The following is a 25515-nucleotide window of genomic DNA, read 5'->3' as shown; positions in this document are numbered from 1 at the left end:
TACATTATTACCACTAGTTATATTTTATACTGCATCTTTTCTAGGCATATAGATATGTTTTACATCTCTATAATAAATTGTAATTTGTTTTTCACACTAAAAATTTGAAATCAGAGAGACTACACCATATGAAATAGACCTAGCTTGGCGTAGTGGTTAAAGGCACCAGGCTAGAATCTGGAGACTGTGAGTTCTAGCCCCACTTTAGGCATAAATGCAGTTGGGTGACCTTGGGCTAGTTACCCTCAGCCTTGAGAAAAAAGAAATGACAAACCATTTCCAAAGACGTTGCCAAGAAAACTCCTACAATACAAAGAATGCTAAAGAACTGAAAAGAGAGTAGAAAAGAGCAATAAAAATGGAAAAGAGCCAGCAGAAATCTAAATTTAAAATAATAAGTGGTTTTCTGATCACGAGACCCATTAAATACCGTATATACTTGAGTATAAGCCGAATTTTTCAGCCCACTTTTTGGGCTGAAAAATTCCACTTCGGCTTATACTCCAGTCAACAAAAAAACTTACCGATGACTTGTGCGCGGCCGAGGCTTTGGTGCTTCCGGGATCGCGCGCACCTCTCCCAAGCCACCGCCGTCCGAGACCTGCCGAAGTTTGGGGAGGTTTGGGGAGGTGCGCGCGCACCTCCCCAAACGTCGGCAGGTCTCCGTTCCTCCGCGCCCTGCCTGCCTGCTTCTTTCCGCAGCGGAAAGAAGCAGGCAGGCAGGGCGCGGAGGAACGGAGACCTGCCGACGTTTGGGGAGGTTTGGGCGCCTCCCCAAACCTCCCCAAACGTCCCCAGGTCTCCGTTCCTCCTGCCGACGTTTGGGGAGGTTTGGGCGCCTCCCCAAACCTCCCCAAACGTCGGCAGGTCTCCGTTCCTCCTGCCGACGTTTGGGGAGGTTTGGGCGCCTCCCCAAACCTCCCCAGGTCTCCGTTCCTCCGCGCAGACCTGCCGACGTTTGGGGAGGTTTGGGCGCCTCCCCAAACCTCCCCAAACGTCGGCAGGTCTCCGTTCCTCCTGCCGACGTTTGGGGAGGTTTGGGCACCTCCCCAAACCTCCCCAGGTCTCCGTTCCTCCGCGCAGACCTGCCGACGTTTGGGGAGGTTTGGGCGCCTCCCCAAACCTCCCCAGGTCTCCGTTCCTCCGCGCAGACCTGCCGACGTTTGGGGAGGTTTGGGCGCCTCCCCAAACCTCCCCAAACGTCGGCAGGTCTCCGTTCCTCCTGCCGATGTTTGGGGAGGTTTGGGCGCCTCCCCAAACCTCCCCAGGTCTCCGTTCCTCTGCGCAGACCTGCCGACGTTTGGGGAGGTTTGGTCGCCTCCCCAAACCTCCCCAAACGTCGCGCAGACCTGCCGACGTTTGGGGAGGCGCCCAAACCTCCCCAAACGTCGGCAGGAGGAACGGAGACCTGCCGACGTTTGGGGAGGTTTGGGGAGGCGCCCAAACCTCCCCAAACGTCGGCAGGTCTGCGCGGAGGAACGGAGACCTGCCGACGTTTGGGGAGGTTTGGGGAGGCGCCCAAACCTCCCGAAACGTCGGCAGGTCTCCGTTCCTCCGCGCCCTGCCTGCCTGCTTCTTTCCGCAGCAGGTCTCCGGACGGCGGCGGCTTGGGAGAGGTGCGCGCGATCCTGGAAGCACCGAAGCCTCGGCCGCGCGCAAGTCCTCGGTAAGCTCCGGGCGGTCACTTGCTTCGCGTCTCCTGAGGGAAGGGGGGGCGACTGGAGCGGGCGTGTTTCCTCGCCTGCTGGGCGCCGCGATTTGCCCGGGGAACGCGCGGGCCCCGAATGGCAGCGTGGAGCGAGGAAGCGGACAGCCAGGGCTTCCCCGAGAGCCGCGGCCACACAGGGTATTCCTGTGTATTCAGGCTTGCAAAATGGTGGATCGAGCCTCTGCTGGCGGCAGAGGCTTGCAGAGCGCGGATCCAGCCTCCGCCGGCGGCGGAGGCTTGCAGAACGGCGGATCGGCTTATACTCGAGTCAACAACTTTTCCCAGTTTTGGGGGGTGAAATTGGGGGTCTCGGCTTATACTCGAGTCGGCTTATACTCAAGTATATACGGTAGTTGAAAAGCCTAACTGAAATATATCTTTCCTGTGAATGATCCTTCAGATAAGCAGAAATCTTAGACATTTCTGCAAGATTCGAAACTTTAAACACCCATTCTTCTACAGTGGGCAAACTATCCTTCTTCCAATATTGTCCCACCAATAACCGTGCTGCCGTTATCATGTTCAGCATCAAGTTAGTTTCTTTAACATCACAATCTACAACAATGCCCAATAAAAACAATTGCGGGGAAAACTTTATCTTTCTCTTAAAAATCTTTTGAATGTTCCACCAAATTTTAATCCAAAAAGCTTTTATATTTCTACAAGTCCACCACATGTGAAAATAGGTAGCTTCTAAACTACCACACCTCCAACATTTAGACTGTAAATTAGGATACATGTTGGACAACTTCTTGGGATCCAGATGCCATCTATAGAACATTTTATAAAAATTTTCTCTTAGATTTTGAGCCTGGGTAAATTTAACATTTCTGACCCAAATTATCTCCCAGGTGTCCAGCGAAATTGGTTCCTGAATATTTTGTGCCCACTTTATCATGCAGTCTTTAACCAGTTCCGTTTCCGAATCCAATTCAATTAAAGCATTATATATCCTCTTTATATGTGCACAATTTGAATCAAAACAAATATGGGACCAAAAAGTACCATTTAGCTTATGAGTAGATTTTAGTGGGATATTGTTATTGGTACGTTGTTCGTAGTTATGTTAAAAGAGAGTTAAAGCGCATTATAAATTTGGTTAATTGTATATTATGCATAATTTTTATTTAGAATATGATTATTGTAACTATAATCCTGTATTTAGCTCTGGGAAGTGGGGGGGGGAAGTGGGTGGGTTTGGGGTGGGAGGGATTTGGGGATATATTGTAAAATTTTGTTTTTGTAAAACTCTTTAATAAAAAAACAAAAAAACAACAAAAAAAATAGTTGAAAAGCCTGTCTTTTAGAGGTTTGGGTACTGCATCACTGGAAATTTTCAAACTAAGTTGGACAGTCATTTGTCTGAAATATTTCAGGATTCCTTCTAAGACTGGAAGTTGAATTATTAGACCTCTGGCAGTCTTCATAGTAGAAAATATCAAGTTGCATTGAAAAATCAAATGTTCATTATCACATAAAACAGTCACGTAAGATGCATGAGACTGAAGTTTAGAATTATAATTTGTATTGTCTGTGCTACCCTTCTGACTGTCAATGGCTTCTTGTATTTTCTTAGTTACGTATTTGGAAGGAGGAAAAGCTACTATCATTCTATTATTAATAACAGTAAACTAAAAAAGCTTTGCATTAGGACTCAGTATTACCAAACACTATCTTATGAGATGGAGATAGTAAATAATTTGCTGGAAGCTGATTTGGACCAAAATGTAATTGTGGAATGTCAGATAAAACAGTTCCAATTAAGATTTTGAACTACTCCTGAACAGCCAGGAGAAGACATTAGATTAAGGATGGTTAAAACCTTGACTCAGTTGACCATTTGGGAAGAAAAAAATATGAAACTAGAGCTAGATAACGTGTATAGAGTAAACTCCAGATTTGCTACTATGAGAAGATCATCAAGGGATGTGTTAGTTCACTTTATAAGAAAAACAAGAGATCTTGTTTTGGATTGCCATTCTAAATCCAAACTGAGAATAGAAAATGTGGATATTATTGTGTTGAAAGAAATCCTGTTGAGAATTTTGAGAAAAAGGAAAACTTACGCTTTTCTTATCTTAAAGAAAAGAAAGATCCCCTTTCATTGGGATAAACTCAAAGGAGTGATATTTACTTATCAGGAGCAAAGATTCAGATTGAACTCTATAGAAAAAGCCAAGGATTTTCTGATCAGACATATTTTAGAGTCACCTAAGCTAAGGAACTGGAGACAGGAAATCTGCGGAAGAACAACGTTAAGAGGGTAGTATTGAGATAGTGGTACAGGAATCTGCTACTTTGTGCAAAGATGGAGATTAAGGATATCACCTGGAATATTAATGGGGAGAATGCCCCCTCTAAACATAAAAAAATATTTCATTATTTGAAGAAACTTAATATTGATATAATTTGCCTTCGAGAAACACATATTAAGAAACAGGATAAGAAATATTTAATAATTAAACAACTAGGGGAGGAATTTATATCTGCTGGCTTAAAGAAGACTAATGGAGTTGTTCTATATATAAAAACCCAACTTAAACCTAAACTACTTTTAGTAGATGAGTATGGTAGATTTATAGTAGTGGAAATTGAGCTCAATAGAATAAAATCAATAGTAGTAGGCCTATATAGGCCAAATGATTATAAATGTAAATTTTTCAAATATCTTATGGACCAGGTAATAGCATTCTCACATGTAAATTGGTTCATGTTGGGGGATTGGAATGGAGTGAATTTACCAGTTTAAGATAGATCATCATCTAAGGGGATTAAACGCTTCCAGTGTAAATTACCGAAGATTTTCTCCGACATGATGGATAACTTAGTATTAATAGACTCATGGAGATATAAAAATGGCTCTGCTATAGAATACACTTTTTCGGAAAGACATAAATCCTTTTCAAGGTTTGATATGATTTGGATTTCTAAAAATTTTGCAAATAAAATTTTAAAACTTGATATTTTACCTAAATCCTCCTCTGATCATAATATCCCAGTGCTTTTGGTACTTAGAGGAAAGAGATTGAATTATAGATGGAGATTAAATGAAGTTATTTTGCAAAAGGAGGTGATTGTGAAAGACTGTAAAAAGGAACTAAAAGAGTATTTTGATAATAATTTAGGTAGAGTAATAGCTTTAACAACTGTGTGTAAGTAATGAGGGGTTATTTCATACAGTATAATTGTTTAGAGAAGAAGAAATCCCTTGAAAAGATACAAAAAATATTAGATAAGATTAGACAGAAAGAAATTGAGTTGCAAAAGACACCTACCAATGTAAAATTTCACATCGAATTAAATTGTTACAGCAACAGCTGTCTATGTTAACAGTTCAAGAAAGAGAAACAAATATGAAATATGTGAAACAAAGATATTTTGAATTTGCAAATAATCAGGGAAATGGTTGGCATATAAATTAAGGAAGGAAAGGGAAAAGCGAATGATTGAGAATTTGTGAAGGGGATAAGGTAATAACTGATAATGAACTTGATAAAAAGACTTTTCATATTTTTTATTCTAACTTGTATAAAAAATAGGAGTTAGATAGATCAAAAATAGATGAATATCTTTTAAGACAAAGGTTACCTAAATTATCATAATCCCAGAGGCAATTTATGAATGACCCAATTACAGTCTTTGAAATAAGAAGCTGTTATAAAAAATGAAACCAGGTAGCGCTCCAGGACCAGATGGCCTTAGAAGTCAATACTATAAGTGCTTTGAGGAGGCACTTCTACAGCCACTAAATGTCTTAATGTCTGATCTTATTGCAACAGAGTTGGAAATCAATGCTTTTTGTTTCTTCCCCTCCCTTTCTTCACACCTTTTTTGTTTTCCCTTTTTCTATTGTTGTCCTCTGCTATTTGCTTTTGTATTTTCACATTTTATGTTATAAATAAAACTAATTAGAAAAAATAAGGGCCTTAAAATGCCAGTCATGACCATGAGATTTTATTTTACAGGCAGGAGAATAAGCTAAAGCAAGCTTGAACTAAATGAGATTTCTATTTAAATATTTGTGCATAAAAGGACAATGGAATTAATAAAACATCATATGTTCTAGAATGCCACTTTATAAAAAAATTGTCACAAATACCATGTTCATATGGTGAGAACGTTCCAGCATCTATGTTAATGTAGGGATCTATTTTGATTGCAGTTACTCGGAGTCCACATGATTTCAGGATGGTACCTATGCTGCTTGCAATAATTCCTTTGCCAATACCCGAAATGACACCACCAGTTACCAGGATATACTTCATGGGAAAATTATGAAAATGCTGTATCACTTTAGCTGGAATCCTAAAAATGAAAATAGGTACAGATATCTTTATTCACACAGGAAATAATTATCAGAGCATATAATATGCATTTATTTATTTATTTATTTATTTATTTATTTATTTATTTATTTATTTATTTTATTGCATTTATATACCGCCCTTTCCCTGAGGACTCAGGGCGGTTTACAGGGAGTTAAAAATCAACCATACAAAAGTTAAAACCCAATTTAAAAAAATATTAAATCAACCCTGTACTATTAAAAACCCCAATTAAAATGAATGTCTCCTCAGCCTGGGCCCGAGAGCTCAAAGAGCCAGGTCTTCAGGCCCCGGCGGAATGATCGGAGGTCGGGAGCAGTCCTCAGCTCCACCGGCAGCTGGTTCCAGAGGGCAGGCGCCCCCACTGAGAAGGCCCTATCCCTGGGTGTCACCTGCCGGCAATCTCTTACCGGCGGGACCCTGAGCAGACCCTCCCTGTGGGAGCGCACTGGGCGAAGGGCGTTTGATGCCGGCAGCAGGTGTTCCCTCAAATACCCCGGACCCAGGCCATGTAGGGCTTTATAGGTGATAACCAGCACCTTGAATTTCACCCGGAGGGCAACCGGAAGCCAATGCAGCTCGCGGAGTAGCCGTGTTACATGGGAGTATCGGGAAACCCCCATTACAACTCGCGCGGCCGCATTCTGCACCAGTTGAAGCCTCCGAGTGGTCTTCAAGGGCAGCCCCATGTAGAGAGCGTTACAGTAGTCCAAACGGGAGGTCACAAGCGCATGAGTAACTGTGCGTAGGGCGTCTCGGTCCAGATAGGGACGCAACTGGCGCACCAGGCGAACCTGTGCAAAAGCCCCCCTGGTCACGGCTCCTATGTGATCTTCAAAATTGAGCCGTGAATCCAGGAGGACGCCCAAGTTGCGAGCCCTATCAACGGGGGGTAACACCTCACCCCCCATCGTTAGAGGTGGAATAACTTGGTTAACCCGAGATGCCGATATGCACAGCCACTCAGTCTTGGCGGGATTGAGACGAAGCCTGTTTCTCCCCATCCAGACCTGAACCGCCTCCAGGCACAGTAGGACTAAAATTAAGAATCAATTTAAGAAATTAAATAATACCAAGTACATTTATATATAGTATAATGTTGTAGTTATATAAATTTGCCATGAAAATAAACTGCAAATGACATACAACTAAAAACTAAAGGTTTATCAGTTTAACAATACTAGAATATTTACAAAGATGGGGAGATGTAAAATACATGCCAACTTCAAGCAAATGTATTCATAATTCATGGAACTGACTAGAAGGGATCTAGAAATAGATATGCAAGAATGTCAGTGAAAATGTGAATGGAAAGTGGTGTTGCAATTCCTGTTAAAAAAGAAAAATGCAATTTTGGGGTCCTGAGAAAGAAGACATTAAAACTGCCAGTTTTTTAATAATAATAATAATAATAATAATAATAATAATAATAATAATAATAATAATAATAATAATAATAAACCTTTATTGTCAAAGTACAACATGTGTACATTGAGATTAGCTGAGCCTCCCCCTGTGCTCTCTCCCCCCAACACAGTGACAACAAACCCTCCATCCCACCACACTATGTGAACCAACTACACCACACACCGGCCTCCCAAGTCAATTCTGCATAAGATTATGTCCCATTTAAAAGCCTAACAGCCCACAGATAAAAGCTATTTTTCAGCCTGTTGGTACGGCTGGCTATATTCCTATATCTCCTACCGGATGGTAGGAGAGTAAAGAGATACCGTCCAGGGTGTGAGTCATCCCTGAGAATCTTCTTCACTCTTCCAAGGCAACGAGCCCTGGCGATGTCATCCAGTGGTGTCAGGGAACAGCCCACAATGTCTTTTGCTGTGCTCACTACCCTCTGTAATACTGTAATAAAATAGCACCCTTTGAACTGAAATTGTGTCCTGTAATTTCAGATCCAAAAATGTAAAAGAGGTTTACCACTGCTTTCATCTACGGCAATGTTTCTCAACATTGGCAACCTTGAGATTGTGGACTTCAACTCACAAAATTCCGCAGCCAGCAAGGCGTTTGAAGTTTTTCAACTTCTTTTCTAACCCAGTCTGCATTTTTCATGGATGTCTCTCATCAAAGTACTAATCTGGGCCAGCACACTTAGGTTCCAAGTTCTGGTAGATGCTGTTATGCATATCTTGTGTGCTTAAATGAGGAAAAATAATCAAAGATGATATTGCAAAGATGAAAAGTGCAGAAAAGTGCAACTCATGTATTCAAGAGAACAGCTGAATGTCAAATACCTCTTTCTGATTACTCATCAAGTAGTCTCAAAGAAGTTTTGGAAGCTGTAAAGTTAGAGGAGGAATATAAAAGACACTTCAGCAGCAAAAAGAAGCAAATTTGCCAAAAATGGTAGATGATGAAGCAGAGAGAAGGCTTAAAGTAGTTAGGCCAGACATGTCAAACACAAGGCCCGGGGGCTGCATCCGGCCCGCGAAGTGGTTTCATGTGGCCCGCAAAGCCATCCTGGAAACAGTGAGGGAACGGCCCCCACTGCCTTGGCCCTGGCCCAGAGACCCTCCTTCTGCCAGAGACCCTCAGATCTGTCCCACTCCTGCCCAGGCCCCCATAGGCACCCTTGATGCGAACAATGTAGAGCTGGCCATGCCCACTCAGTAGGCCATACGCATTCTAGCCACGCCCACCCAGTAGGCCACGCCCACCCTGGCCATACCCACCCAGCCCCTTGAGGGTAACCGCAATGCTGATGCAGCCCTCAATGAAATTGAGTTTGACATCCCTGAGTTAGGCCAAGAGAGAGTTTAACTCTGTTTGTCTCCAAGGATACAAGGACTTCTGGGTTGTCCTTCACCTTTACTAACCAGCTTCGGGAATAAGAACCTATGAGATTCTCCTTTGAGACTATCTGCTGGCAAATGACAAGTGTTTTAGTAGACTTTCATTTTAATCATGCATGGTAGAAATATTTGCATTTGCTGACACCTACTGAGAAAACAAGGAATTGCATATCATGAATTTGACTATTTTTTCTTGTTTGTCAAGAAGTGCAAAAAAAGCAACTAACTACAGTGGTATCCCGGTACTCAACTGCTTTGAAACTCATCAAATTTGATAATGCATTTTGAAGAGAAAATTATATCCTGGTACTTGTTTGTTTGTATGTAAGGAGTCCTCGGGGATGCTGCCTCAAGAGGGAAGAGCGTCGGACGGGAGCCGGCAGGGCAGTCCTGCACACGCGCGCACTCCCCAGCTGCTAAGGAGCAGCCGGGGAGTGCGCGCGTGCGCAGGACTGTCCTGCGGGCTCCCGCCAGACGTCAGCCTGCCCTGCTTCCTCCACAGTGAGAGGGGAGGGCGTGCCTTCCCGGGCTCGCTGATTTTCCGGCGTATAAGACGAAAAATCTTGAAAATCATCTCAAAAGTTGGGGGGTCATCTTATACGCCCAGTCGTCTTATACACCGGAAAATACGGTAGATGGGACGTGTATCCAGATTATTAGGTATTGGAGAGAACTGTGATAAAGGGAAGTGGGGTCACAATTTACATACTGTAAATTCAATAGCCAACATTTCTCCCATTTCAGCATTTAATACATCCTTTCTCTTCTCCTTTATATCTACTGTCTCATGCTTAGACTTATAATTTTATTCTTATCACTACATCCAAGTATATTACTTACATTATATCACTGTTAACATATATACGTCTTAGTCACCTTCATTTAAACTTTATAAATGGCTCAATATTTCAATTTAACTATTAATATTCATACATCTAAGTTTTTTTTATTAGCGGGTATCTTCCTTTATCTACACATCAAAACAATCTCTCATATTCAAAATACAATCATCCTGTCTATTTTGATATATTCCATTTTAGGCCTCTTAAATATGTCCATTCTTCTTCAATCTTATTCTGGCTTTTTTCCTTTGCCATGTCATTTTCCGTTTCCTTGCTTCAGGGTCATCAAAGAGTTCTTGTGTTGTTGTATCATATTCAAGTGACCCTCCAATTTGCATTTTTGGAGGGTTGAGGGGTTTGATAGAGGTACCAAATCTTCTCATTATTTTCTCCTCTTGGTGTACTTGTCTTGGACTGTTTATTTTTTCTTCCGTTTCTCATTTTGATCTTCAAATTCCTTGTTTTATGTAACAAGTTTTTTCCTCCATCCATTTTGTCAGATTTTTTTTCCAGGTTTTCTCTTATCAGTACTTGTTGAGTAGTTAAATCTTCTGTCAGAATATTTGGTTGTTCAATTTCTTCTGTTATGTTCTGTCCTGATGGATTATTAGTTGTAGTCACAATTTGAGTTTGCTTAACCAAGACATTTTCTAGTTTTTTTTCCAAAAGCTCTTATTTCATCACCGGCTGTAGAAAGGAACTGGTAAGTTTGGCAGGTTATTTTCATCATAGCAGAGATTTGTTTTTGTATTTCTTCCATGGTGGACTCTCACATCTGGTGTTCAAGGTTACTCTTATCTTGTTTTCTAAAGTGTCAGCCAAGTCTCTCTCTCTCTCTCTCTTTTAGTGTATCATATTGCAATTTCAGGTTTAGCCATACGGTGTCCCCCAAGTGCTTAGGAAGTTCTTTTCAATTATTTCTTCTGTTTTAGGAGAACAGAGCCAAACTTTCAAATAAAAATAGGAAGTAGAGAGTAGATAATCAAAAGCTTTTAGTCCACAGTTTCTTTAAATCTCCCCTGTAAGTTCAATCGCCGCTGTTTCTGAAGGGAGGGTTAAAATCCCCCCTTCCTCTCTGCAGGGGGGAAGGTGCTTAGCAGCTTATTTAGGTGAAAAGAAGAAGGTTGGGGTATAAGAGAGGTAAATCTTACCCAGACTTATCCGTGCTGCTTTAATGTTGCCTGGTAGTAAGTATGACTTCGGCTGTCTGCAGCCTAGTGGCTGAAATTGTCTTTTGGCCCTTTTAGGGCCCCCAGCGATGCAAAACTGGACATGGAAGACGAGAGCCGTCCTCCAAGCATCCATAACGGCCGCGTCGGCAAACCAGAAGTCTTTTTGTTTGATACTCATCATTTTTGGTACTCATCGTGCCTTCTAGAATCATTTAACAATGACTATCGAGGTACCACTATATAGACTTAGATGCAGGGGGTTTTCATATCCACCCTTGGTCATGAGCATGGAGCAAGGAATAGCAAAGAGACTCGTATTCCCATCGAAGTAAGATATTTACTTAAAGGTTTTAGCTTGGAAGAGTGACAGAATGTGAGTTTTATGCAGATGCATATAATGTAAAGAAAGTGAGGAAAAAAACACTTCATCTCTATCATAATATTAGAACCAGAGGTCATCCTGTGAGACTGAATAGAGTGTTCAGAGGAAGCACTTCAACACCTACTGGGTAATTAAATTGTGAGGATATTCTAAAAGATACAATATTGGTTCCACAAATCAATAGCTTGAAAACAAAATAATATAAACTCAAGATGGAAAAGGTTATCAATTGCATCCAGGAATATATAACATCCAATATCTAAGGAAGTATGTCTTTTAATACCCATTATCACTGGAAGGATTCTTATATATGTTGTGGACTTTCTATGATCAAAGGTCTAATCAAAATCACTACTATTTAACACAGTGGTGGACCAAGTTCACCTAATCTAGAGAAATTGTAAGGACCTACCTCAGTCAGTCCTCCCAAGAAAGAGAACTCTTGAAACGGGCATCATTTCAAAAGGAACTTTTATTGGGAGATGTTGACAGCAGGAATAGAAGGCATGATCTGAGGGTTTTCCATGCAAATCAAATAAAAAGAGTCCAAAATAACCCAACCCCAACTGTCCATCCGGATGGTTCAAACAGGCCAGTCCCGCAGGTGTGAAAGCGCCATGGGAATGGAGTGATAAGGCGCCACTTCCAAGGCTGTTAGGTCTTTGCACTGCTTCTTTTGCACCTGAAGATAAGGCAGATGGCCAGAGGTACATTCCATTCTCACCCCGATAGAGAAACATCAAAGAGGATAGAGCAAAGAACAAAGCAAAGGAAATACACATTAGCAACCCCAAGCTTCCCCCTCCCGAGAATGGCAGAACCCAAAAAGAACAAGAAACCCCATGTCCATAGAATATAGGGTTCTGACATGTCGTCCCCCTTAAAAAAAGAGAGAGAGATCCACCTGGAGAGAAACAGGAAAAGTACATATAGTTTAGTCGGGTTTATCAGGATACTGGGCATCTTTTTTAACAACCTAGGAGCCCTGACATGTCATTTGTGAACCCACTTATTCTGGGAAGAGGGGAGATCTTTCCAAGCTATTAAGTATTGTGTTGATCCATGGTATTTCCTGGAATTAAGGATCTCCTTGACTTCAAAATGCTGTTTTCCCTCCACCATAATAGATGGAGGAGGAGGAACCGTAGCTGGCCTTAGAGGCAAGCTCTGTTCAGGTTTTAATAGGCTACAATGAAATACTGGGTGAACTCTTGAAATGAGCATCATTTAAAAAGGAACTTTTATTGGGAGATGTTGACAGCAGGAACAGAAGGCAGGATCTGAGTTTCCTGCATGAATCAATGTCAAAAGAGTCAATGGTAACCCCACCCCAACTGTCTATCCAGACAGTTCAAACAGGCAAATCTGCAGGTGTGAAAACGCTGTGGGAACTGAGTGATAAGGAACTGCTTCCAAGGCAGTTAGGTCTCTGTGCTTCTTCTTCCATGCCCAGAGATAAGGCAGATGGCCAGAGGTACATTCCATTCTCACCCTGATAGAGAAATATCAAAGAGGATAGAGCAAGGAACAAAGCAAAGGAAATACACATTAGCAACCCCAAGCTCCCCGCCCCCAGGAGAATGGCAGAACCCGAAAAGAAGAAGAAACCTCATGCCCATAGAAAGACAGGGTTCTGACAAAGATTTTGTTTGTTGAATTCTTTCAAGACTGATCTACAAAGTGATCAATTGGACAGTATGATCAATCATCTCATAAATTAGAAAAGGCCCACATATTTTGAAAAATATATTCCATTAAACAACTGCCTGATAGATAATGAACTAATTAAAGGTTTTAATTATGAAATGATTTAAAACATCATAGCTGGATTCTGTGTTAAGCATAATGCCAAATACATAACTGGGTTGCAGTTTGGGAACTTGGTCTCTAAAAGGTTCGCCATCACTGCCCTAGACTGCTTATTAACAGCAAAATCCATGTTGGAGCATTTATTTATGTAGATTGACTCTTCTTCAAATAGTTACATTTTAAAAAATCATTTCCCTGTTAATCCCAGAGAGTAATTTAAACAATTACTACTAGTTCCTATGCATTTTATTCAAAAGTAATGGCCAAGAATCAATAATCATTAATTGTTGAACCTGCTTTACAGGATCACCAGGGCTACAGGTTTAAACCGGAAGTAAAAAATGTCCCAGAAAGGCAGTGACTAACCACTTCTGTAACTCTTCCAGGAAAGCTGACTGGGAACATCAATTAAATCCAGACACTAAGCTTGATTAAAGGAGCCTGTATCTAGTCTGCATTCATTTAGATACAATCCACTTTAAATGACTCTTTCAAAATAGTAGATGGAAGTGTTTTACTTTTAGTTGGCAATGCCTTATTTTGCATTCAATTTTCTTTCTATAAAATCTAAACACTTAATTGCCTATGGAATGATTTTTTCTGTTATAGCTTTGTTTTTGATTGTCTTCTTCCATAATGGCAAAGTCCCTTGGAATTATGTCTGTGGAGATTCTCAGTCATCCAGGTTATAGTTATCTCAAAGGTGCTTTTTTTTCTCTCCAAAAGACACTGGACTGTTTTTTTTTCTTTGAGGAAAGTTCATCACCTGTGATGGGTGTGTGTGTGTGGGGGGGTGATATTTCTGAAACTAATGAAGTTTGCTGGATGAAAAAGGAAACATTTTGTTCTTCCTCAAGAAAAAAACAACAGTCCAGTTGCCTTTTGAAGGAAAAAAAAGCACTTCTGAGTTTCCTTGGAATTATTTCAAATGAACTTCAATTATTTGTTTGTATTGACAGTTAACACAACAGCGAGCAGGGTGAATATATTACTATACAAATTACAGTACATTTTATATTCTTGCAAGCAAGTTGTACTGGACAGATGTATTGACTCTCAACAAACAGTAATTGGTTTATTTACGTATCTTAAAAAAAAAACCTACCCTCAGCGTTGTGCCTTGCCCAGATTAAGAGGGAGGAAAGGGGGCGCTCATTAGAAGCAGACACATACGGAACTTGAAAAAGCCGACATCCCTCGTTCCGCTGCTGACGTACTGAGATGACGCGACAGGCGGGCCCTCACTTTCTTCCGGAAACAAAGGCTGCGTTCCCAGCAACCTGGGCCCGACACTGCTGAGACCCGGAACACAGTTGAGGGTGAAGTTCGGCACAGTTGGGCGGCTTTTGGGGAGCGACGCGAGTCTTTTAAGATGTTGCGCGGCCTGAGTGGTTGGTTGGGGATGAATTGGGCGGAAGAGGAAGGAAAACCGTCTTCCCCCAAAGGGGAAACAAATACTGGCGCGGAAGAACAGGTTCCTGAAAGAGACGCGCCATCGCCGTGCTACGAAGAGGAGGGACAGAAAGGGAGGCCAGACCTGGACCCGATCTTTAATCAGGCCAAGGGGCTTGGCAGTGAGTGTCTCGTTCCTCCTTCGCGAAATCCCGCGGCCAGGCACCCACGCCCCATCTCACAATGCTCTGCTTATTTATTATGTGTTTACAGGCTGCCCTACCCCAGATCCTACAAGTAATCTTTTCTATAAATTGTTTCCTCAGATCCCCTCTTTAGGGCACTAAAACTTCGGACGACTACTAGATGGCAGCAAGAGACATTAAGACATTTTTGTGATCGTCAAAGATTGATTTATTCATTATTTAACTTGTATGCTGCCCAGAATTGTTGGGAGTCAGGCAGCATACAAATGCAGCATACTGATTTAATAAAGTTGCAGTAGGCATAAGCTGTGCCTGTTTAGCTTCACTGACACTTTTTCCCATGTAAATACAGAGTTCGGCTCTTCCATTTACCCAGTGAAAGTTGCTTTAATTTCAGTTAAATGTACTTTAGGTTGCAATTATGGAAATAGCTTCCTCTGGAACATCACAGGCTTATTTCATAGTAAATATTCAAGTACCTCTTCAGGGATGTTGGAATATCCTTTGTATTTGGTTTCTAAACCATATGAAAAAGCAACACAATCCAATTCCATATTAGTAGGAAAATCTTATGTTTAAAAATGTGTGTTGGTGATGACAGCAACAATGAATGTTGAAACTAAAGCTTATATACAGCAAAGGAGTTTTTGGAATAAGGAAAAATTCAGAATTAGGGTTAACAGTTAACTTATGGTTCATGTTATCAATTTTAAACAAATTATAGTTTACAGGTTATGCTATTATTTAAATAGGATGACTGAAATCCTAGTTTTCAAAGCCTTGTTGGTAGATGAACAAAATAGATAAACTTAGTACAATTTAGATTTTTTGTTACTGAGTTCAGCGAATTTATCATGTACAGTACCTTGGATTTGTCATACTTTATTTTATCTTGAGAAATGTTAAGTTTTATATCCCATATTATGTCCAACAAAGAAATCCAAACACCATCCAAAATATAATTGCTTTCTCTATGTAAATTAGTTCAATAATATCTCATGTCATAATATTCTGTACCAGGCAGCTACATCCAGAGTACTCCTTGCTGAATTAATATCAAATTATTTAAAGTCAAGTTGTTGATATGCTGATTTGTGCACCAGATTATCAATGGTACTGATAAACTCTAGACTGCATGGAAGCAGGCTTCTCTATATGAGTTCCTTGCTCCTGATTATTATGTATTAATTATGCTGCATGTTTTTAAGCACTGGCAGAGTTGAATGAATAAATATAAATTCCCATATTCTTCAGATTCATGTTAGCAATTAGTTTCTGAACTGCAGGAAGGAAAAATTCCAAGTTTAAATGAAGTTTTATCTCTAAAAGGTTATATCTTCAGCTTTGCTACAACGGCTACAAAAAAGATATCCGAATCAGTTGCTGAAACAGCACAAACTATAAAGAAGTCTGTTGAAGAAGGAAAAATAGAAAATATAATTGATAAGGTACTTTTGTTGTAAATAATTGCCTATAAAACTGGTATTTCTATTAACTTACTCTGCTTTAAATCATTTTGAAGGCTTTTAGTTTTACAGTTTTGGCAGATGACAGCATCTAGGCACAGATGCTAAGCAGGGTCCAATCAGGAAAATATTTAGATGGGAGATCACCATGAAAGTCTTGGTCTGTAGGTTAAGAGTAGAAAGTTGAAAAATCTTCAGGAAGAAGGTAATGGCAAACCACTTAAAGAAAACCATATGATTGTGTCCATGTAGTCACTTAAACCGAGTTGGGCTTGAAAAGAGGCTTTATGGAATTAAGAGTCACTAGCTGTATCCTAAGGAGAGCTCTTGTCTTTATGCTACTCATTTACAAGCTTGTTTATATTAATTATATAAATATGTTTGGTAGCAATTAAAATATGCAGATAGTCCTTGACTTATGACACAATTGGGACCACAATTTCTGTTGCTAAGCAAGGCAATTAAGTGAGTCAACCCAATATCAGCTTTTTTGCCATGGTTATAAGAATCACTGCAGTTATTAAGTGAATCGTGTGCTTCTTAAGCAAATCTGGCTTCCCCCATTAACTTCTTGTTTGCCAACAAACACATTGGAAATACTTTAATTATAATCAGCTGCTTTTGGTCTGGTTTCCAGATTTAGATGAAGAAACATGATGCTTACCAGCAAAGAACTTATTTGTTAAATTAAGATACAATCTGAATGTGGAAAAATACTGAATTTGAATGCCATTGCTAATATTATTGACAGTAGCACAGATTTGATTAGTATAAGATTTGATTAATGTAAGGATCTGCAAAGGGAAAACATTTATGGTATCTGCAGGATTCATTAAAAGAAACAAATGTACCCTATTTGTTTTTGGTATCCACTATTTCAGATTGAAGGTGTTTTATATGGGTTAAATTATGACGGGGAAATAATGTAAGCTCACTTTTTTATATTTTATACTAAAAACTTTTTGAACCTTGGATCACCCATTTTAAAGTAGTAATATTAGTTATTTCTTTTTCCCCTCAAGACTTTAAATTTTAATGTTAGTATAAAAAAGGCAAATGCTGGCATTTATGGGAAAAGGAAAACACATGCATCATGCAGGCACATTCTATATAATCAGAAATCCCTTTATTTGTTTTACCTATTTTGGGGTACCACTGAAATATATAAATCTTACATGGTTTTAGTTTTCCTCACTTTCTACTGTCAACCTTTTTTAGAAACTGTCCACACTGTGTTAAAATAGCAAAAATATAGTTTTGAAATGGTCATCTAACTTTTTTCATTTTTTATATTTACCTTTTGTTGTAGACAATTATAGGAGACTTTCAAAAAGAACAAGAAAAATTTGTCCAACAGCAACACACCAAAAAATCAGGTATTTTTTGACCAGGAAGGTGACAGGATGATTTCTAGCACATAAGCAAAAACTATTTGTAAGATAATGGATAGAACAACATGTAAAAATAGCTGATATTTTTTTAAAAAAAAATCTTTATCAGAAAAAGAAAAAATTAAAGTTGTTTCATATAAAATATAAAGTTGCATTGTATAAGATGATGCAATAAAGTAAAACATGAAAAAGCAACTTTTACATACTTACAAATTGCAAAAGTAGTGCATTTCTTATTTGTGCAACAAATTACATTTTTATTAAAAAAAGCTTTTACCTTGCAACTTAATATGAAGAAGTATCCCTTTATAGTAAATTTTTTTAGTAGCATATTTATGTTTTGTTCTTCCTATAATTAATTAAGACAAACACACAATCTCACCAACTTCAATTCTGTTTTCAGAACAGTCTGGATGAAAATGTGTGCATATGTGTGGGAGACATCCAATCCAGTGGATATGAATTTTGTTGGTCCTAATTAATAAACCTGGTATATTGCATTGGCTCTGATAAATAAACATTGTGGAGTTATGTTAGAATATTAAAGATCTCAGCTGCTTGACTAAACTTCATAAAAATGAATATGGGCAGCAAAACAAATGTGACTGGATTATATTTCTCACTGGAGATCTTGTAATTTAGATTCATTACTAAAAACCTTAATCAAATTATAGATAATATGCTTGGTCAAGGATGAGACATTCAGATCCACGTTTCTCCAATTGACAAAACTGACAAAAAACAAATGTGCATCCAAGATCAGGAATTATATGCAGAAACCTACTATTATTTGTACATATAATGGAACTGAAGCCATTATTTGTTCTTAGGAAACATCTTGTAGCATCAAAATGCTACAAGAATTATATAGCTTTCCTTCAAAGTAAAATGTGTGTAATGCACGTATCTTATGTATATGCCTAACCATTTCATTTTAGAAAAATATTGGTTGGTTATATGGCACAATATTACAATTTTCCTCTTACTGTGGCCTCCCAGCCTGAATCAGACAATCTTCTAAGAAAGAATATAAAAGAAAAACATCAGGGACAAATGCTGCCATCTTACTCCTAGATCAGGGGTAGGCAACCTCGGCTCTTTTATGACTCATGGACTTCAACTCCCGGAATTCCTGAGTCAGCTGACTCAGGAATTCTGGGACTTGAAGTCCATGAGTCATAAAAGAGCCGAGGTTGCCTACCCCTGCCCTAGATATATGGATTCACCAGATTTATGAATTAATTTCAATTAACATAATCTAGTTTGATGCTTAATATTACTGGTTTGAGCATTCTTATATACACCTTAGCAAGAGGATTCTCTGACTTGAAGATGCCAGTTGTTCAGTGGTCTCTTATGGGTGAATGCAATTATATAAATATTCCTTTTCTGCTCACAGAAACAGCTGTGCCTCCATGGGTAGACAGCAATGAAGAAGAAACAATTCAACAACAAATACTGGCCCTATCTGCAGTATGTGGCAGGTTTTTGCTTTTTATCTTTTCAGCCAGGAATGGGGGGAAACCTGTAGTTCAGCAATCATAAGCTTCCCATTCCTAGCGTAAACTATTTCTTGAAAACATACATGTTTGTTACCTAAAGTAGGATTCTGGATATTGATATGTAATAACTTCTAAAAAGCTCTAATACCAATAAGAACAGTCATAATTAATAACTGTGTTCTGATGTAATTCATTTTTCAAAATAACATCTTGAGAAATATTTTTCCCAAGGTAATAATAGCTTTCAACCTCTGTCAACCACATTTTATTTTACAAAGGATAGAAGAAACTTTCTGCGTGATCCACCAGCAGGGGTTCAATTTAATTTTGACTTTGACCAGATGTATCCAGTAGCCATGGTGATGCTTCAAGAAGATGAGCTCCTGAATAGAATGAGATTTGATCTTGTTCCAAAACAGTGAGTGAACTATCTATATTTGATCATCATTTAGCTGTATTTCCTATTCACTTAGCTATCAAGAAATATCATTTAGATTGAAAGTTATCAATTATTATGTTTAATTTTTATTATTAAAATAAGCCTTGAAATTTAATATGTGATTATCTCTTCAAGGCTAGAGTCAAACCATTTAAAATTATGAATGCTGATTTTATTAAAGGATTTCTGTACCAGATATTTGTACTATTTCTCACTACGGAAATGATAGACATTGACAAAAATTGACAACAATTGCATAATTTGGTGTAAATTTTAAGTTATTCATCTGGATGAGTTTGATTGCAATAGACTTGAATATTAGGATATACAGTTTGGCCATGGCATCCAGTCTACTAAAAGAGATCTCTTATATTGAGGTCTTATTGATTCATCTATTTCCAAAGAAAGTAATTCTGATGTTTTTCATCAAATGTAAGCGGTTAGCTGACCTTGCTAAACTAGAAAATAATAAATAAAATGACTGGACCTGGATTGTATTTTTGATGGGAAATCCTAGGACAATGGCTAATCTGTTTCATATTGATGTCAGGAAAATAGCACATCTCAACTCTATGGAGATCTTAGTTGTGAGAATTATTGTATATATAAGACTGAGAGAAAGAGAGAAGACATAGGCAGGCAGGCAGGCAGGCAGAGAGATATAAATATATAGATAGACTGAGAAACAGAGATAGATAGATCCTAAGCTTCTCTTTGTGTGTTTATAAATATATATACGCACACAGTTTCATTTAATCTGCAGTTCCATCTTTTTGGAACAACACTGACTATATTTTCCTCCCACTTTAGATGCAAATTTATGAACTATACCTAATCAATTGGATAAAATCTGTATTTCAGACTGCACCCCCACAACCACACCATGCAAAAATATTGACAGGCAATTAAGGCAAATCCTAATACATAAAATCTGTATACCCAGTGTTATAAAGCAAGTACTTGCTAACAAAAACATGTGTGCTGTCCTTAGTGTAAAGGAAGAGGTGTTCTGGAGGAATTATTTTTACCGGGTCTCCCTTATTAAACAGTCCGCACAACTTACAGCACTGGCTGCACAGCAAGCAGCGAGAAAAGAGAAGAATGGCAGTGAAGAGGATAGACAGCTAACAGGTAGCTATTGCTTTATTAAACATTTAAAAATTTGAATATTTTTCTGATTTTTTTTTAAATTCAAGCTTCTTACACCTTCAATTTCATATGAAACATTCTTTATATAACTGGGAGAAAACTTCAACAGTTTTGCAGAAATATAGTATATTTGGTTTGTTCAGCTTCCTTCTATAGATAAAACTAATTAAAACTGACACAGGTAATCCTCGGCTTACAACAGTTCATTTAGTGACCATTCAAAGTTACAACAGCATTGAAAAAAGTGACTTATGACCGTTTCTCACACTTATGACCATTGCAGCACCCCCATGGTCGGTCACGTGATCAAAATTCAGATGATTGGCAACTGACTCATATTTATGCAGTATTTTGGGGTTACATGATCCCCTTTTGTGGCCTTCTGACAAGCAAAGTCAATGGGAAGCCAGATTCACTTAACAATTATGTTATAACTTAACAATTGCAGTGATTCACTTAACAACTATGCCAAGAAAGGTTGTAAAATGGGACAAACTCAACAAATGTCTCACTTGTGGTCGGAGAAGATATGCTTAATTTATTTCAAAATCTTACTCTGCATATATAATTATTAAATACATGCAACTGTATTACATCTTGAGTTTAGAATTTGAAAAAATAAAATAAAAACCTTTCTGCACAGGGTTTTCACAGTTCTTCTGTACAGTTCCACTATTCATGGCATGCACGTTAGTTCCTTCTGCTAAATACCCTGCATTCCTACTCTGAAACTAAAGAGAATAGATTGTCCTGTTACCCTTCTAGCCATTTCTGCCTATTTTGTAGCTTTAAAAGTCTGAAACACTAGATTGATTAGGTGTTTTGACAGCACAGAGCCAAATCAACAACCTCATGTTTTCAAGGCCAAATGTCAAGTTAGTGAGGAACTACAGTATGTCTCTGTTTGTGGAAGTGCAGTATAATCCTGCAGACATGATTCTAATATTTACTACTTTTGTTTTAATTATCTAAGGACAGCTGAAAGTGTAGACCTAATTCAGAAGGCCTGTTTTTCCTTCTATAAACCCCAGAAAAGCCCTTCCATTTCTTTTTCCTATTCTTTGTATGTCAAGAAAAGCTATTTTAAGCTTAATGGTGGTTTATAACAAATTATACTTTTTGCTTCATTCAAATATGAAAAAATATATCTTAACACCACAATTAAGAAACTATGATATCAAATCATTAACAAAGACAAGCTACCCTTTTAATACAGACTGGAAACCCAACAATATATTTCTCTTTTGAAGGAAGAAGAGACAAAAATACAGAAATACATGCTTACTATCCATACATGCAATAGCAATAAATGACAGCTTGGTATCAATGCCTATATAGTCATTCACATTCTTTAAAACACGAGGCATTGTTAGAAAATACCTTCAAATTTTTACTGTATCTATTTTTCCCCTAGATACTGTGAGACCAAAGACGCCACCTGTTGCAATCAAATCTCAGCTGAAACGTCAAGAGGTAAACTTACTTTATAGTTAAGGTATGCACTTACATCAAAGGTATTTAAAATTTCTAAAATCCAAACTATTTTCTAATTGCTCCATGAAGCCTTTATCTCTAAGCAAACTAGAAAGTAAAAGAAATGGCTAAAATAAAAGTCTGAATTGCAATTTAATAAGTATTAAGAGTAGAAACTTTTTTAGTTAGGAGTTTGCTTAAAGTTACCTACAGGTAGTCGAGTTACGAATGTAATGGAACCTGCCCATTCCATTTGTAACTTGAGGATTTGTAGGAGTGAATCTCGTACCTTGAATGCGATTCACTCCCAGCTTTCGTCCACACATTTGCTAATTTAATGCGTGGGCAAATGTGCGGCTCATTAAATGAGCATGAGGTATCCCAGGGTGAGGAAGGCCATGGAGGGTCTAGTGATGGAACAGGCCGTCTATTTCAGACCACCCACGTCCCCCCACCTAGATACCTCATGCTCCCTCCCTTAAGTTCCCACAATTGCTTCCCCACCGAATCCTGCCGCACTGGGTCACTTACCTTGTGAAGATCTGTCTCTTCTCCAGCCTGTTTCTTTCTATGCTCCTGGCAAGAGCAGAGGGAGGTCTCCAAGGCCCAGAACAGACCTCCGGAAGCACGTGGCCGCCACCCCCGCCCTCTATTCTGAGCCTCAAAGGCCCAGAACAGACCTCCGGAGGCACTCAAAAATCACCCCCAGCCTCCATTCTGGCCCTCGGATGCCTGGAGGAGGCCTCCAAGGCCCATAACAGAACTCTGGAAGCATGTAGCCACTGCCCCCAGTCTCCCTTCTAGAAGGCAGCGGCCTGGAAAAGGCCTACAATGCCTGGACCAGGCCTCTAAAGGTCTGCAGAAGCGTCCCCCGGACTCCATTCTGGGTATGGAGGAGGCCTCCGAAGCCCAGAATGAACATCTGGAAGCACGTGGCCACTGCCTCGGCTTCCATTCTGGGCCTCGGAGGCCTGGTGGAGGCCTCCGAGGCCCAGAATTGACCTCCGGAGGCTGCAGAACCATCTCCTGGCCTCTTTTCTGGGTGGCGGCAGCCCGGAAAAGGTGTCCAAATCCCAGATCGGGCCTCTGGAGGTCTGCAGAAATGTTCCCCAGCCTCCTTACCCGGTGGCAACAGCCCGCAAAAGGCCTCCGACGCCTGGATCAAGCTTTCAGAGGTCCGCGGAAGTTTCCTCCAGTTTCAGTTCTGTTCTCTGTTGCAGAGAACAGGCCTGAAGTACCATAAGATCACACGTGATCAGTAGCATGATATCTTGTGCCACTGATCTCACATGATCTTGCATTACTTTAAGCCTCCATTCTCTGCAAACGCACCGAAGGCCTGGAGCAGCCAAGAAAGTGAAGGATCTCGATCTTCACAAGGTGAGTATCCAAGGCCTAGTGCATAGGGAGATCTGCAGCAGGAGAGAGGGAATAGGCCAGGGTGAATACTGCATTGCCACTGCGGTTGTTTGTTAGGGTTAGGGTTTTGGGACTTTTTCGTAAACACTAGGGGGTGCTTATTACATAACTTTGAATGTTCGCTAAGGGAACACTCCTAACCTGTATTTAAGCCATTTTTCTTTGAAGATTGTTCTAAAAATTATGTTTTCTTAGCCTAGAAAATCTAAGGATGCACAGTAGTTAGTACCAATAATCTTTTCATTAACAATAGCACAGTGCATTTTTTTCTTGCTGGAAAGCAGAGATGATATGCTGAAAGAAGGATTCTAAAAGCATTGTTGGGATCAGGTAGATATCTGACTGTATTTTCTTGCAATCTGCTATTATAATGTAGATATATAGTTATTAATTGAATTACTAGAAACTACAAATGTTTTCTTGGTTTAGATATCCTGTACCTGTAACTTCAGTGTTTTTTTCCCCATTCCTTATAATGAGTGAATAGTATAAGTCCTTTAATCAAGTTTGTTTATATTCTTAAATTAGTCCTTCTTTAAAATTATATTAAAGGACGATGAAGAGATTTCTACTAGCCCAGGTGTATCTGAATTTGTAAGTGATGCTTTTGATGCATGCAACCTGAATCAGGAAGATTTGAGAAAAGAGATTGAACAGCTTGTGCTTGATGATGACAAAAAGGAAACAACTACAGCGGATGGTAAATAATTATTCTTCATATTCCAATTATATTCCTGCTGGTACAAAACCCATAAAAATAGTATTTTGTTAAAGCTCTCACTTGACTGTTCTTGGTCTTAAAAATACACTGCTCAAAAAAATAAAGGGAACAGAAAATAAGACATCCTACTATTAAATACAGTACATTGTGTTGTTTAAGTGTTCCCTTTATTTTTTTGAGCAGTATATTTTGTGCATTCAATTGTAAGAGTGTATGAACACTAAATTACATGTTGCGTATTATACAGTCCTATAAGTTATGCTTTATTTCTATTTAGAAGAAACTGCAGACTGGGAAAAAGAGCTACAACAAGAACTTCAAGAATATGAAGTAGTTACAGAATCAGAAAAACAAGATGACAACTGGGACAAAGAAATAGAAAAAATGCTACAGACAGAAAACTGATCACTTTGCCTGGAACATTTTCTAAAAACTGACATGAACTTGTTCTTACATTTGCTACAAGTTCTTTCCTTGAGGCCCAAAGTTCTTTATAAAATAAAACTCAAGGTGTTACATAATCAGGTATAGAAATTGTTCTCAGAAAATACTGTCTATTATCTAGCAAGTTATATGGCAAGTTTTGGTTGTATGCTAGGGATTTTCTAATCATCCCAAATTGTCATAAAGAAATTGCAGAAGGGGCTGGACTAGAAGACCTCCAAGGTCCCTTCCAGCTCTATTTTTGATTTATCATAAAATAGTACTTGATGTAGAATGATCCAGAGCACATGAACATATATTTAAAAATCTGTCTAGAATTGTCAGGATCACTGTATTTGTATTTTCATTGTTTTGATATTTTCAGATGATTAGAAAATATTAAGTGAAAGATGCGAAAATAATTCCTGACCGTAAGTAAAATTGTGGCATTTCTTGTAGTAGAAAACTTTATCTCAACTACTTCCATATTAATAATGGCAAGAACTCATTTTGCTATTTTGCTACTTTTGACCCATTTATAAATAACATGAAAATGATCTAAATATGAGCTTTTGGAAAAATAGATCCATAGAATTGCATACACTTGCCTCTTGTTTATAATTCAAATATTGCTTTTAATTACGGCTTTTGAAATGTTACCATTTTTAAGAAGAAGCACTGAAGACTTACATTAATTGAGTAACAGCAAAATCAGTTGGACAATACTCTTCCCTTCACACCCGTAAAAAGATACTATTTCAGTTTTGATTGGGGGTACTTGAACCAACAGAGGATACATAACTAACATTTGCTAGACAAAATAATATTTTCAGTGACTTTGAAGGTCATACCCAGAACCACAAATTCTAAAGGAAAACATAGA

General features: G+C 39.0%; 2 protein-coding genes across 7 annotated transcripts in view; one reads left to right on the top strand and one right to left on the bottom strand.

Annotated features, from left to right (window-relative positions):
• The window catches only part of CTPS2 (CTP synthase 2), a 147054-nt gene that overhangs the window by 116957 nt on the left and 4582 nt on the right, over positions 1-25515 (bottom strand). For 3 of the 6 annotated variants that reach the window (XM_081327030.1, XM_081327028.1, XM_081327033.1), the window contains exon 2: positions 5808-6013. In XM_081327030.1, coding sequence (XP_081183156.1) covers positions 5808-5973 — 166 coding nt within the window. In that variant the 5' untranslated portion in view covers positions 5974-6013. Of the gene's footprint in view, positions 1-5807; positions 6014-8037; positions 8085-14156; positions 14342-16149; positions 16278-17412; positions 17430-25515 lie in introns of those variants that run through there. The other 3 variants (XM_081327029.1, XM_081327031.1, XM_081327032.1) reach the window with 3 other exon arrangements.
• SYAP1 (synapse associated protein 1) lies at positions 14309-25090 on the top strand. Its single transcript, XM_081327042.1, has 9 exons — positions 14309-14625; positions 15979-16097; positions 17425-17491; positions 18906-18979; positions 19287-19426; positions 20439-20578; positions 22011-22069; positions 24041-24188; positions 24487-25090. The coding sequence occupies exons 1-9, from the start codon at positions 14424-14426 to the stop codon at positions 24612-24614; spliced, it is 1077 nt and encodes a 358-aa protein (XP_081183168.1). The 5' UTR covers positions 14309-14423; the 3' UTR covers positions 24615-25090.

Source organism: Vipera berus (assembly GCF_964194415.1).
Source record: "Vipera berus genome assembly, chromosome: 4".
Taxonomy (NCBI): domain Eukaryota; kingdom Metazoa; phylum Chordata; class Lepidosauria; order Squamata; family Viperidae; genus Vipera; species Vipera berus.
The sequence above is the reverse complement of the archived record's forward strand: the minus strand, read 5'-3'. Positions and strand labels throughout refer to the sequence as shown.